The sequence below is a fragment of the Saimiri boliviensis genome, chromosome 14 (genome assembly GCF_048565385.1).
Source record: "Saimiri boliviensis isolate mSaiBol1 chromosome 14, mSaiBol1.pri, whole genome shotgun sequence".
NCBI lineage: Eukaryota > Metazoa > Chordata > Mammalia > Primates > Cebidae > Saimiri > Saimiri boliviensis.
The window spans coordinates 80,622,936-80,638,768 of record NC_133462.1 but is presented as its reverse complement, the minus strand read 5'-3'; the positions used below and the strand labels follow the sequence as shown (position 1 = coordinate 80,638,768).

Sequence of the window (15,833 nt, the reverse complement as noted above, 5' to 3'; positions counted from 1 at the left end):
TGAATAATAAAATTAGGTTCTATTAATTCCAGGTAAGTTCTAATGATCACAATAATAATATATTTTCAAATCATATGGATGATATTAAAACATAAAGCATAATGCTGAAGTTATGCTGCTAACTGAGGGTGTTATCTCTCCTACCTAGGGGTGTGGGAGGCTGTGAGCAGCAGGCCAAATCCTGGGGCCAAGAGAGCCCAGGTGCCGCTTGTGGAAGGCTCAAGTCCTGATGATTCAGGTCCAGCCCGTGGACGGCACGATGCGGCACGAGGCTGGTAACGGCACGAGGCACACCTGGCCGCAATTTCCCAACTGCAAGCTTCCTTTGCCCCGCCCCCCTGCCTGGCCTATTTAAGCTGTGAGCTCAGCAACAATAAACGAGACTTGATCAGACTCCTGTCTTGTCTCCATTTCTCGCGTCTCCTGCCCATCCATCCCCACTCCCTCCCTTCGGGCCCCTGTTGTCGTCCTGCAGGTCGGGACATAGGGGCATTGAAAAATGGGGATGGGAAGAAGAGTTGGATGCAGGCAATGACCAGGGATGTGAAATGTTCTGCAATATATGGTTTGGTCCCCAGGCAAAAAATAATCCCCTTACCCAAAATATGACAAAGACTCTTCCTTAAGATCATGAAGTTCCTCCCACCACCATTCTTAGCTTAATCTTGAGGACATTATATGAATGTGCAAGTACATGTGTCTACCAACATTATCAAAGCCCAGAGTTCATATGAAATGTACAAAGTGACTCTAACAGGTACTGGTTAGTAAGAATAGTCTACAAAGCAGGATATCTAGCAGATATTTGAGAGACACATGCACCCACCCTATTACACAGAGTCAAGTTCCTGCTCTAAATGAATTAGCATGTTTTAAAAAACTGCCCGTTGCAATTTGGTATGAAATATAATTGAAAACATCGTTGCATTTCCACCCAGCGGGGTAAATGACGTAAGTATTTTTAGGAGAGTATAGAAACAAGTAGAGAGACAAGTGAAAAAAGATGTAACAATGGTAGGGACTTCTAAAAAATGTATATGGATAAAAGTGGGAAAAGGAGATCAAAAGCAGTTGAGAGCAAGAAATAAATTAACGAAGTATAAATTGAATTATGGAAATTCACAAACAAGGGGCTAGAGTAAAAAGGGACCTCAGTAGCCAACAGGGACTATCTAATTCATCTCTGGACCATGAGGACCTGCCATGGCGCCAGAATATTGTTAGTATTCGATAGATGGTGGTTGAAAGGAGGGGTGAATGGATGGATGGGTGGACGGACGGACGGACGGATGGATGGATGGATGGATGGATGGATAGATGGATGGATGGACAGAAATGCAACCTCAAGATTTGGTTTTACAGTATTATATATGAAGCAATTGAAACTCAGGTAAAATTCAGTGACTTGCTGAAGATCATTCGTTAAGCCTCACATTCTGATGTTATATATGCCAGATGCTATGCAGATGATTACGAACGAGCAGGACTGAAATTAAACTCACACCCCCTACATCCTAATCCAGGTTTTTTGCACTATATTGGGATGCCTCCCAAAAGAATTATCACAGTGACTTAATAAAGGAGGGAGAAAGTTAATTGCAAATTTCAAGCTTAGAAATTCACAGGCAAAACCAGCTGAAGGGAAATAATCACACTAATAGTGATGCAAGGATGTAACTGGAAAGAAAAAAATGGAGAGAATTTAAAAACACAAACAGATTTAATCAGGGTCCTGTAAAGTGATAAAGTAATCAATAAGGCAAAAAAAAAAAAAGATAAATGATTACAGATGTAAAACCTCAGCCTATCATAAAACCTGAGGGAAAAGATTTTGAATTTTTTATTTCCTCCAAAAGATCCTATTTGATGTATTTTTTTTTAATCTAAATGACCTAAGATTTAGAATTTGGAAAGGCAGACACATACCTATTTCCCATATAAGCATCTACATTTCTTGACACACAGCACCGCAACACTCACCTGGTTCCAAAGCAGACAGCTTTGCCCTCAGTACCAAGAGCACTATTACCATTCTGGCCCAGAGAGCTAGGCTGTCTTATACATAGGTCTTAGCAAAAGCTCAGAGGAAAGAAGCGACATTTGGAGGGTCTCCAATATATGTCTTCTAGCCACTTTTCAGGTACCAGTTACATCTCAGCATAGTATCAGACACTGGAAGATGTTGTATTTAAACTTCACTAGCCCAAGCCCTAATTCACCTTCATAGAGTAATACTTAAATGTTTCTTAAAATTTGGGGGATCCTAGAATGATCCCTCTAAAAATCTGCTGAAAAACTGGATCTTCTTGTGGGAAAAAACTATACATACCTACATATCTAAAATGTGTATGTGGTTTCAGTCTTTCCAATCCACAGTCTCTCCTGCTTTGAAGGGATGCCCTAACGTTTTTATCCAGAGGTAGTTCGCAACCAACATCAGATAACATGTTTATCACCTGGGTAATAAAATACTCTGTACATGAAACCCCGACTACATGCAATTTACCTATATAACCAACCTGCGCATGTACCCCTGAACGTAAAATTAAATGTTAAAAAATAACACAAGTAAAAGAGCTTTTGCGTGTGTTATAAATCTGTTCAGGAGGACTTTCCAATGTGCTTTCTAGATAATTGTCTTTAAGAATTTAGCACCACTCTCATTTCCCATAAAACTGTGCTTTCCAAGTGGCTTTTGAGGACGGATGATACTTCAACTGTCTTTTTTGCTCTTACTTCTAAGAAGTTCATTATCACATCATATTCTCAACCAAAGAATTAACACTTGTCATTGGCATTTTCTTCTGTCTTCATTTTTTAATTTTATTGTTTTTATCTTTGCTATATATATTTTCCTGGTTCTCCATTTCCTCCCTGTCCCTGCCAATAAAACAGACCCACAGATTTTATTCTTTCGTTCTACTTTTTCACAAATGTTTCTTCTACATATATCTGATATATATGGAAAAATGTATTACTGTCTATATATGCAGAACTTGTAACTCACAGGATTTCTAAACTAAAAGGCTTTTGTAATAGGTGTGAAGTGAAATTCTAGAAATAGCTGCACCCATGAACTTCAGAGTTAAACCAATATCTCAGTATAATTTGTCACTGCTATAGTTTCTTGGTTTGACCTCCAAACCTCATATTGAAATTAGTCCCCCAGTGTTGAAGGTGGGACCTAATGGGAGGTGTTTGGGTCATGGGGGCAGATCCCTCACGAATAGCTTGGTCATCAATGAGTGAGTTGTCACTCTATTAGTTTCTGGGAGAGTTGATTGTTAAAAAAATTAAGAGTATACCATCTTCCTCCTCTCCCTTTTTGCTTCCTCTCTCACCATGTGGTCTGCTCATGCCAGCTCCCCTTCATCTTCCGCCACGAGTGGGAGCAGCCTGAGACCCTCACCAGAAGCTGATGCTGGTACCGTGCTTCGTATATATCCTGCAAAACTGTGAGCCAAAGAATTCCCTTTTCTTTATAAATGACTCAGCCTCAGGTATTCCTCTATAGCAACACAAATGCACTAAGACACTCCTGCTTCCTTTCATTAGCTATTTCAAGCTCAAAAATTATGAGATAGTTCCAAAAATTAGAGCAGTATCTTGTCATTGTGAACTTACAACTTTTCTATCTAAAGCAAAGGGTCCTAACCCCAAACCATAATTGGAAAGATGCCTCTACTCAAACTTCATTACCCTTAAACTGCCACTTCTCTGCCTTCCACTCCCCACTTACTCGCTGAAAGACAAATGAATTTAGGCTGGGCACAGTTAGCCATCATGCTCAGAAAAATGAGATCTTCCTGCTTGGTATTCTCACTGAGAATCTCTTTCCTTAGCTTATGGATCCCCCTACACAGATTCCTGACAGCTCACTGGGCCATAGACCCAGCCAGATTTTTGAGCTACATCTGCAGTATCTTTTCTACTCAGGCAGCTGGCATAAGGTGGGAAAATTCATTAACATGCTAATGATGTCCTATTTAAAATTCTAGCCCTGATTATTCTGTGATTAAATCTCTCCCCTTGACGTCGGTTTCCTTTATAGCTGAGCTACAGTGCGAAATCAACAATATTAATAAAGTACAATACAGATTACCAATGTATACACAAGGGATAGTGAAAAACAGCTACGTAAATATGAGGGCTGTCTTTTTTTCTTGAAAAGCAGTTGTAGGCCTGGTGCGTTGGCTCACATCTGTAATCCCAGCACTTTGGGAGGCCGCGGCGGGTGAATCACCTCAGGTCAGGAGTTCAAGACCAGCCTGGCTAACATGGTGAAACCCCATCTCTACCAAAAAAATACAAAAATTAACTGGGCATGATGGTGGGTGCCTGTAATCCCAGCTACTCAGGAGACTGAGGCAGGAGAATCACTTGAACCTGGGAGGCAGAGGTTGCACTGGGCCGAGATCGCACCATTGTACTCCAGCCTGGGTGACAAGAGTGAAATTCTGTCTCAAAAAAAAAAAAAAAAAAAAAAAAAATCAGATGTAACAAATTGTAAAAATTGCTGATTTTTTTTCATCCCTCCTTTCTTTAAAGAAACACACATATTAGAATCCATAATAATTAAATGTTTAAATGTTTATAGTTAATTTCCATAAATATTCAAGGTTTAGAAGATTGATTTAGCTTTTCCTTCTATTTCACTGCACTTAGCATTGCTCAGAATTCAAATGTGTTATCCTGAAGTCTTAAAAACAGCTGACAGGAGTTAAAGTGCACTTCTTATCATCTCTTTATAGAGATAGTGTTTTGGTGACAAAAGCCAATGGATTCAGTGATGATGTCTGTCTCCCTTTGCCCTTGAGTACCTTGGCATATTTCAGTTCCTTTTCTATTATCATATTGTTCTGTCTGCTGACACTCCAATCTGAATATCTGACTCAGACAACTCAAGCATCTTCCAAGAAAGACAATCAAACTTACCACTACTCTCATTAATTTGGAAAGTGAATAGAGAAACAGAAGATTCAAGGCCTGGATCTACAATCTAAAATTCAGGAAGAAAGGACTCCTGTGTCACTTTAACATTTGACCCCAGTAAGTAAACAAATATTTGAGGCATAGTATATTTACTATTTTAAAAGACATCATGCTGGATACCAGAGCAGTACAGTGAAACCTGAGGACAACGTTCTGACCTCAGTCGACTTACAATCTAGCCAGAGACACAAGATATTGGGATATCTTAAGTGATCAGTGCAGCAAGTTCATCTCAGGTGAATCATTAGAGATATACTTCACATCATTAAGAGGTCACTGTATGAGAGACACTGCTAATTGTTCCCTAAGACTGCAAATCTCCCCTTTTGCTATGGAAACAGAACTCAGGACTTCAGCAGGGCACATTGCTGCCCAGGGTAAGGACAGCTCCCAGCCCCCCCTTGCAAGTAGCTGTTACAATACAACAAGGTTGAGGTGACAGGGATGTGGCCATAGCAGAGATGTGTGCAGATTTCTCAAAGGGTACTTAAATGGGATAGGTGAGCTCTCTTCCTTCTTCATTTTCTCTGACTGGACCTGGACATGCCTGTGGCCAGGTCAGCCAGGTTGGACTGAATGGCGCATATTGTGGGGCAGAGGAGAACAAAATAGAAGAGCCTAAGTCCCTGACAATCAAGGTGGCTTGTTCATCCATGAGTTGCCTTTTTCCCCCTGAATGTTGCATTCTACAACCATTGTTGGAAATCAAAATCTTTTTTAAGAATGCTACATATTGCTCATTTCTTAAATGGTTTCATTCACTAAAACTAAAGAGTCATGGTACATGCATGTAGATGTGTATGTGCGTAAGCACACGCTCCTTTGTACTTCCCCTGTATTTAAACTTGAACACAGAGCTCCCTCTGAATTTTTAAGTCTCGAAACACAAAAATAGCTGAATAGGGACTCTGGCCCAGTTTTATCACATTTTAATAAATAAAAGTTTCAATATATTCAGGTATTCATTATTTATTTGTTGCCCACACTCACAACCCTAGATTATTAATTTGGTTTACTTAAAGCCAACTCACCTCAAATTGGCTAAAAAAAGAAAAGCAAGCATGTATAAATCAACATATAGGGAAAAGGGTGGCTGATCCAGCAAAATCCAAGTGTAAAAACATAAAGAGAGGCTTCACAACAGTAATGAGCCATCTGCAATTTAGAATCATCCATAGTAACAATCTCTCATTCCATTTGTTTATGTTTTATTCATCATTTTGAAGACACTTAGTGAAGTGACAATGATGAGATTCAAAAAATACTGCATGGTCCTTTTTTAAAAAAGAGATATTAATGGCTTTCAAGAGCTCAACTGTTCAAATGAAAATACTGCTGGACTAAATTTGTTCACATCTTCATTCTTGGATATAATATATTCTTCATTTTGTGAACAATTATGTGGTGATAACGAGAAATTTTGTAGTTTTCATTGTTTATACATTTTAAAAATCAATAGCAGAAATCTACTTAAAATGTACAGTGCTCGCTGGGCATGGTGGCTCACGCCTGTAATCCCAGCACTTTGGGAGGCTGAGGCAGACGGATCACCTGAGGTCAGGAGTTCGAGACCAGCCTGACCAAAATGGAGGAACCCTGTCTCTACTAAAAATAAAACATTAGCCAGGCATGGTGGCGCATGCCTGTAATCCCATCTACTCGGAAGACTGAGGCAGGAGAATCACCTGAACGCAGGAGGTGGAGGTTGCAGTGAGCTGAGCTCGCACCATTGCACTCCAGCCTGGGGAACAAGAGCAAAACTCTGTCTCAAAAAAAAAAGTACAATGCTCATTCCTATCATGACAGAGTAAACCTAAACCAGGCTGTGGTGTCTTGGATAAGCATGTTGTCATTCCTTAGTACTACAGTTATTTAGGCTCAAAGGTACTGTCTCTAGTTACACACATGGCAAAAACAAGGCTTGACCTTTAAGAGTGAAAGAAAAAAAGATAAGTTCTATTAAGCCAACTTAAGGGTATTCATTACAAAGAAGACAGAATGACTACTGAACATACTCTTTGATTCAAATATCTTTATGAAGAAACCTCTCTCTACACAAATTGGTAAGCCTTTAAAAGAAAATTTATGCATCCCGAAATGATGCATTTAACTTCAGCTAGCTGATTTTATATCTCTCAATCTAGCTTATGAATACTAATCTCCATTTATGAAATATTTACAAAAGCCCTATTTCAAATCTGGTTCCTATCAGCCCCGTTCTTTTTTTTATTTCTTCTTAAACAAGCATGCATTGTAAAATATAGCCATTTATTCATGTATTTCTTTCATTTGTTTAGTAAATGATGACATTTATTTAAGAACCATGATATGCTATATATGGCCCCTGACTTTTAGTTAGTTTCTAGGAGCAATGGAAAGGCAGGCACGTGCGTGCACACACACACACACACACACACACACTCCAGAATCTTTGTAAATTAATCTGCACCACTTAATCTGCCCAGGAGATAGATGTTATTCTTGTCATTTTACCGGTGCAGAAACAGGTTCTAGTATTTAATAAAGATTACATCTGAATTTGCTTTTAATGATTTCACTCTGCATACTAGAAACTGAATCATCGGAAAGTCCTTACTTTTTTTAAGAAATGAGTTTATACTATCTCAATTTGGACTGAACCAGCATCTTCCGAGACCATCCCTCTGGGTGCAAATCTCAGAGTAACCTCAGTTACTCTTAACAACTGGAAAAGGAAAGAACACAAGAACACTCGAAGTCCTCCGACAAGCAGACACTTTGGCTAAGGCAGCATTTGCCTCTTCCACATCATCCTTCCCAGGGAAAGAAGCTCTCAGAAAAGTGTACACATAGAAGAGCCACTTTATGGTCTTTCCTCAATTTTCTCAGATCAGCCTGATTTCTATGATTGTGCAGACCAGGAGACTGAGCCAAGGGACAAAAGGAAGATAATTGTCACACAAAGAAAATGGGCAAGACCTTGCCAAGGGAGAAATTGCTCTAAATAATAACAAGGCTATTAGCAAATGCAGGGTGGGAGGGGGAGCAGAAAAAGAAAAGATGTCACATGTGAATATAAAAACAAAAGCTGACAAGTAATTCCACCCAGTTTGCCAAGGCGCCTGCCAAAAATGTCCCCCAGGAAAAGGGCCATGTGTTCCATGACGCCCTTCACAGTGATGTTCACATAAATCACGGAACATTCTGCCTGGCCACAAAACACAACAAATATCATCAATATCTCACCGCATAGCAGTTGTGCACTACCTACCATAGGCAGTCTCCTGGTGTTCCAGTTCTCTTCTCAATCTGTCGTAATCTTCTTTAACACTTCCCAGCTTTTTGACATTCCTGGAACTCAGCACCAACAGCTTGCTGAGGAGTCCCTCCAGCCCTTCTCTCTCTGATGTTAATGATCTAATCTCCTCGGTGAGGTCCTTAGCTGTACAGAAATGGTTTCCTACAGCACATTGTGGGAGAGAAGGAGGGAAAACAAGCTTTACAGCATCCACACACATGGAAGAGCTGGCAGCAGCTAACGTACATTCACAGCATGGGCAAAGAAACTGAACTTGGAGATTATGTACAACTTCCTCAACAGTCCTCTGGGGAAAGAACCTGGAAAAGCACTGCCCTCCCTAAACTGGAAAAAAAAAAAACACCAGTCTTTTTTATCACCTTATTCTTGTTATGTCCATTTTAGGAGTTCTATTGGCTAAGCCGTGTCCTGTGAAATATGATGACACAAAAATTTCCCAGTGGAATCCAGAGAAACCACAATGTGTCACTCTATTCAAATAATATACAAATGTCAAAGACATGACATGTTATAGTAGGGTAGAAGGGGACTGGGCCATCTAATTAGAGTGGACCTAAATTAAATTCCTAGCTCCCCTGTTATTCAAATTGCATGACCTGGAGCAAAGAAATTAGAACATCTGGGGCAAATTGCTTATAAAATATGATTGCAATAATACCTGAATCATAGGTAGATACAAAAATAAACAAGAAATTCTGTAAAGCACTGAGCAAAATACATGGCATGTTAAATGTAGCAAGGTTGCAGGATACAAGGCCAACATACAAAAATCAATCTTATGTCTAAATATCAACAACAAAAAACTGGAAGATGACTTTCTAAAAAAACACAATTTACAAGATGTTTTAAAACTCAAAATATTGAGGGGTACTTTTTAAAAATATGTGCAAGAGCTCTACAGTGAGAACTTTTTCAAAAACTGCTGAGAGAAATTGAAGACAAATATTTTAAAAGATACACTATATACATACACTGGAAGTTCAATATTGGTAAGATTTCCATTTTCCCCATATTGATTCACTGATTTAATACAATTGCAATCAAAATTTTATGAGGCTCTTTTGTAGAAATCTATTAGCTTATTCTAAAATGTTGAAGAGTGAGCCAGGCATGGTGGCTCACACCTGTAATCCCAGCACTTTGAGAGGCTAAGGTGGGTGGATCCCTTGAGGTCAGGAGTTCAAGACCAGACTGGCTAACATGGTGAAACTCCACCTCTACTAAAAATATAAAAATTAGCCATGCACAGTAGGACAAACCTGTAATCCCAGCTACTCTGGAGGCTGAGGCAAGAGAATCACTTAAATGTGGGAGGCGGAGGTTGCAGTAAGCCGTGATCCTACCACTGCACTCCAGCCTGGGCAACAGAGTGAGACTCCTTCTCAAGATAAATAAATAAAATAAAATGTAGAAGAATGAGCCCATGAGTCTGAGGTTGTAGTACACTATGATTGCACTTTTGAATAGCCACTGCACTCTGACTGGGCAACATAGCAAGGCCCCATCTCGAAGAAGAAGAGAAAGAAGAAGGAGGAGGAGGAGGAAGGAGGAGAAGAAGGAAAAGGAGAAAGAAAAGAAGGAGAAGAAGGAGAAGGATGAGGGAGGAGGATGAGGGAAAAGGAGGAGAGAGGAGGAGGAGGGAGGAGGAGGGAGGAGGAGGGAGGAGGAGGGAGGAGAAGAAGAAGAGGAGAAGGAGGAGGAGGAGGAGGAGGAAGAGGAAGCAGCAGCAGCAACAAAGGCCTATGTAAACCAAAGCGATCTTTAAAAAGTTAGTCTTGATTTCAAGACTAATGCTAAAGCCACTATAAAACAAGATAATATGGCACTGCATATAGATAGAGGAATAGATCAATGGAATAACAGTCCAGGAGTGGATTTATATATATATATAGCCAACCAAAGTGCCAAAGCAGGTCAATGAGGAAAAGAAGGTATTTTCAATAAACAGTGCTGGAACAACTAGCTATCTACATGGGAAAAATTTTAACCTTGATTCATACCTCAAACCATACACAAAATTTAATTAAAGGTGGATCACAGACCTAAATGTAGAAGTTAAAACTATAAAGTTTCTACAAAAAGAAAATAAAAGAATATTTTATCGAATTTGGAGTAGGTAGGAACTTCAGATAAGATACAGAAAACAGTAACGATCAGTAACGATTTTAAAAAGAATAAATGGGCTTTATCAAAATGTAAAAGTTCTCCTCATCAAAAGACACCACTAAGAAATGAGACAAGAAGTCACAGACTTGGAGAAAATCACTGCAATATGTTTAACTGACAAAGGACTTGAATATTACAACCTGACAATTAAAACACAAATGGCGCCACTAAAAAATAGGCAAATGATTTAATAGGCATTTTACAAAGTAAGACCTACAAATGGCCAATGAGCATATGAAAAAGCATTTGGCATCATTAATCATTAGGAAAAGAAAAATGTAAACCATACAGATTCCACTACAAGCCCATTCAAATGTTTCAAATTAACTAGACTAAAAATGTCAACATTCACAAGGATATGGAGCAACTGGAACTCTCACTCATGTAAAATGGTCCCTTCAAGAAAAGTACTGCCAGTTTCTCATGAAGTTAAATGCACACCTACCCTTTAATCCAACAATTCTACTTCTAGGCATTTACAGAAAAGAAATGAAAACACGTACTCAAAAATATTTGCACTCAAATAAATGTCCATAGTGTCTTTATGCCCAAGAGCCAGCCCCAAACTGGAAGCAATCTAATGTCCATCAACAAGGAAATGCGAAAATAATACGACAGCTACACAATGAAAGACTATTCAGCAATAAAAAGAAACAAACTCTTCACATATGTAGAAACACATATTTATCTTTACAAAAGATGCAAAGGAATAGTGCTCCATGATTCTATTAAATTCTAGAAAAGGCAAAATTAATCCATGGTAGAAGATATCAGAACCGAGGAGGGATGACGATAACTGGGAAATGATACAGGGTAATGTGTCTCGAGTGATGAAAATGCTCTATCTCTTGATTGGGCTCTTTGCAACACAGGAGGTGTCAAAATTCAAGAACTGTATACTTAAGACCTCTGCATTTCATTGAATGTAAATCACACCTCAATTAAAAAGAGGAAAAATTAGGAAATTTTTAAGCATGAACATTGAACAATTAATTAATAAATATATAACATTAATGAATACCCCATAAATTAGTGTTATTAGAAAACCCCACTATGTTTTCTAAGAATTTATAGTAACCATAATCGCAATAATAGCTACAAACTTTCTCAACTTTAAATGTCATCATAACTTTAGGAAATAGGTTATGTCTTATATTATTATTATATTTTTTTTACATTTTAACATCTCTGAAATAGGGACGTGTCCTACAATTGCTATCAGCCAGGAAGTAGTCAGGAAGTAGTCAGAACAATCCAGGTTATAACTGGATTGTTTTCCCAGCTCTGGCTGACCATCTGCAACCACCTGGTGTTTCAATGTGCAAACCATTTTAGGACCACTTGCATCCCGGCTGTTGCCTGAAAATCTTCTGTTGATGTGGATTTGTAAGACTGGAAAAGCACTAGCATTTAAAACTTGAAGGAAGGTGTTAGCAGTTTAGCAAACAATCCTACAGAAAACAGTTCATCCTTGGGGGAGAAAAAGTTGCCTCCCAACAACTTCAATGGTTCAGAGGATGATGATGTATGGAGAAACATGAGCCTCGACAACGTTGAGACCGAATGTGTCTCAGAAGACTCAAGCTGAATAGGAAGATGCCTAGGACAACCTTAACCAATTTTCCTTTTTAATCAGTGATATGTGATTTTTCAAAAGCCTAACTACATCTGAAAGAGCTATTTCAGTAAGTACAAGATAAAAATTCTAAACCACAGAAAGCACTGTTACTGTTTAATTGACAATATTTTTTCTTTCTTTGTAATATATAGAACAATGGTGCTTTTTTTTTTTAGATGGAGTTTTGCTCTGTCGACAGGCTGGAGTGCAGTGGTACAATCTCGGCTCACTGCAACCTCCACCTCCTGGATTCAAGTGATTCTCCTGCCTCAGCCTCCCAAGTAATTGGGACTACAGGCACCTGCCACCACGCCCAGCTAATTTTTTGTATTTTAGTAAGACAGTGTTTCATCATGTTGGCCAGGATGGCTTCATCGCCTGACCTTGTGATCCACCCGCCTCCACCTCCCAAAGTGCTGGGATTATAGGCATGAGCCACTGCGCCCAGCCAGTGCTTTTTATGTTCACTGAAATTCATACTGTTATCTGTTTTTACAGCTGGGAAAACAGAAATCTGGAGAACTATCTTGCTGAAGATCACAGTGCAGTAAACCATATGGCAAGTTTCTGACTCAAACATCACCTAAAACCCCCCTCTTAAACGCAAATTATGCTGCTAACTTCTTTATTGTTACTTAGCAGGCAGATTTCAGACAGATACAAATGTTGAAAATGTTACAAAATGTTTTCCCTCCTCAAAGGCATTCTGAAACCTAGCACATATCACCTGTCGCCAAAGTCCATAGTTTCCAATGCCGTGATTGGATAAACATCCTATTGAGACTCATTTGTTTGTCTGTTACTGTTTTAAGCAACAGGGTAAACACAAAAGAGAACAAGTACTGCTCCTGCTCTCCAGGAAGTTACCATACAATAACCAGAGAAGGTGCCTTCCAAAGAATAAGCAAATACTAGGAGAGGGCAGAGGAGAAGAAAGATTATTCCAGAAAGAAAGACTGAGGCAGATTTCAGGAGGGAAGAATATAAGAGTCCCCAAAGAAGAAATAGGAACTTTAGTTAGACAGCAATGGGCAGGGGGTAGGAGGTGAGACTAAACTTATGAGGAAGTTGCTTCAAAACAGCAGCGCCCAAAATGCCAAGCTGCTGGGTTGGGCCCATTTAGAAAAAACCCACAAAGTCCACATGAGAGCAGACTGCACTTCTATGCGCTTCAAGTTATAAACAGAAACACAACTAAAACCTTTCCTGAATTGGTAATTTCCATACTGACCAATGGCCAAGTCAGGGAATCTGAGGATCAAGCCCCCTACCACATGCCACAAAGAACCTCAAGGGACCCCACACTCTGAGGAGCTTGCATGACTGCTTTGGGGCAGGGTGACCACATGTACAATGTTGCAGCTTCCAATGTTTCTCTTTAAGCTGTGCTTACAAAGTCCCAACATGTCTTCTGGGCCATTTTTTCAACCAAGACAGTTAATAAAAAGTGGAATGGGCACCAACTATGCCTCCAGAGACCCCAGGCAGAATATGCCACAGCATGCCATTTCCTCCTGCAAACAGTCAGAAAGAAAAGATCTCTAAAAACATATTGGAAGAGACTACATATACAGAGCAAGAGCCAGTACAAAAGTTTTGCTGGAAATACACCGTCTAATGTGTTGCAACCCATTGTGCAAGCTCTAGAGACCACTGCCCTTGGTAAAACATAGGCGAGATCATTAAAGCCCGGGCTCTTTCTTTGATCCTAAGGAATAAGGCTTGGGAAAATACACAGTGATAAAAAAGTGAACATCTAAAAAGGGCAGAATGAGTGTGAATTCTCAAAGAGACCATTCATATCAAAACCCAAGCTATGATAAAATGCTACAGTGCCCTTGATTCATATTTTATAAGCATTTTGACCTCAGATCTAAGCCCATGAGGTAGACCTTGCTTGATGCAGACCTCTCTGACTGCTGAAACTGGTCAGGAGCTTAGTGATGAAAATTTGGAAAGTCAATGCTGATACCTGAAGAAAGTACCACCAGAGACCTGTGACCTGAATCTTCATAAGTCTAACAGGCCCTTTCTAAATGCCATGGGAGGATGTGATGGAGAAGAATATGCCACCTATGGCATCCCAGTATACCTGTGCCTGCCTGCTCTTCAACAAGGGAATAAAACCTAGGTACTCTAATAGGGTTTTTAAAGCACTTGTCAACATATTTTATTCTGCAAATAACACAATTTAAATCTCCAGGTGTATGCTGAAGCTAACTTTACCCACTGTGTTCTAACATTACTTATCCTCAGCATCTCTGAATTCAAATAACAGCTGGGTGTAGTGGCTCCTACCTGTAATCTTGGCACTTTGGGAAGCCAAGATGGGAAGATTGTTTGAGGATTTGGAGACAAACCTGGGCAACACAGCAAGACCCCCATCTCTACAAAAAAAGAAAAAACTAAAAAATTAGCCAGGTATGGTGGTATGTACCTGTAGTCCTAGCTACTTGGGAAGCTGAGGTAAGAAGATCACTTGAGCCCAAGAGTTTGAGGTGGCAATAAGTCATGATTACATGACTGCACTCTGGCCTGGGTGACAGAGCAAGATCCTATCCCTTTAAAAAACAAACAAACAACAACAACAAAAATCTACCCTCTGTACTTCCTAGTACCTGGGGCATTTTGATTAGTTCTTCCTTTACCTGAGGTCATTATTTGAGAGTCCAGTTTTAGAGATTACAGTGCTCTCATTACACGGATTGTCTCATATAATCTTCCCAACAATCCAGGAAGGGGAGCCTCCTAATGATTGTCCTTGATTCCCAGTTAAAAAACCCAGACCCAGAGGTGACCTTGTGAAGGTCACAAAGTTTCAGAGTTCTAAGATCCCATGCGAAGTTGCTGAACATGAATTTGGTTCTTCTGATCTAATGTCAATAAGTGACTTGGTCAATACCTGGGCAGAAATCATCACTGAAGTGAGAGAGCACATGGGGGAATGAATCCTGTTCCCAGGTGGGCCCTCTCACATGCCCTGTCCTCAGGCCTCTCACCTGGGATACCCCTCACACACATGGCACTTGCCTGGACCCACAGACATTTCAGTTTGTAACCATCCTCCTAAGATTATCTGCTTTCACCTATCCACATCTGAACTATATTTCTTTAGTGGAAAAAAGAAATAAAGCCAGTGCTGAAAATAATCAAACTTCAGAAATAGTAGAGAGCTGCATAATTTGTCTTGCATGACACCAGATCTTTCAAGGAACTGCAAGCTTAAGTGCACAGTTCAGCAAGATCAAGATCCACCCTTGTCTTTAGAGGCCTCTCTTGGCGAGGTCAAGGATATCCGCTGTAGGCTTGGGCTGGCTGACCAGAAGGCAACGGAGACAGCCAACAAACCCCAGTCAGCTGCTCCTCTCCCACCCACTCTTCTCCCTGGACATCCCTTCAGCTAGAATTTGCCATTTTCTATCAGGGTCATGCATTTCTTCAGGTCTCATGACTTCCTGAGACAGCCAAAAGCATTTCCTGTGAGCAGAGCCCCACTGCTGGCTTTGCACATCGAACATTTCAGATGGCCATATATTTAATAGAATACGAGGGGAAGATAACACTGACACACAGAACTTTCCAGCAACTTGAGAAAGTGTGGTGCCTGGTGACAGACTGAATACACAACCGGACAACAGCCAGGCCACATCAAAAGATGGAACTCTGATCCGCAATGTGCAGCAGGCTTCCCAGAAAACCAATCCCCCTACCTACAAAAAACAACCCCAGAAGCCGGCCTGCTCTAAGTCAGACCTGCTG

The 15,833-nt window shown here is 40.0% G+C and overlaps 1 protein-coding gene across 14 annotated transcripts in view; it reads right to left on the bottom strand.

Annotated features, from left to right (window-relative positions):
* The window catches only part of DISC1 (DISC1 scaffold protein), a 380,547-nt gene that overhangs the window by 205,540 nt on the left and 159,174 nt on the right, over nt 1-15,833 (bottom strand). For all 14 annotated transcript variants that reach the window (XR_012513582.1, XR_012513584.1, XR_012513586.1 and 11 more), the window contains one exon: nt 8,243-8,431. Coding sequence is in view for 3 of the 14 variants with exons in the window: in XM_074385319.1 (XP_074241420.1) it covers nt 8,243-8,431 (189 nt within the window). In the remaining 11 variants the exon portion in view is untranslated. Of the gene's footprint in view, nt 1-8,242; nt 8,432-15,833 lie in introns of those variants that run through there.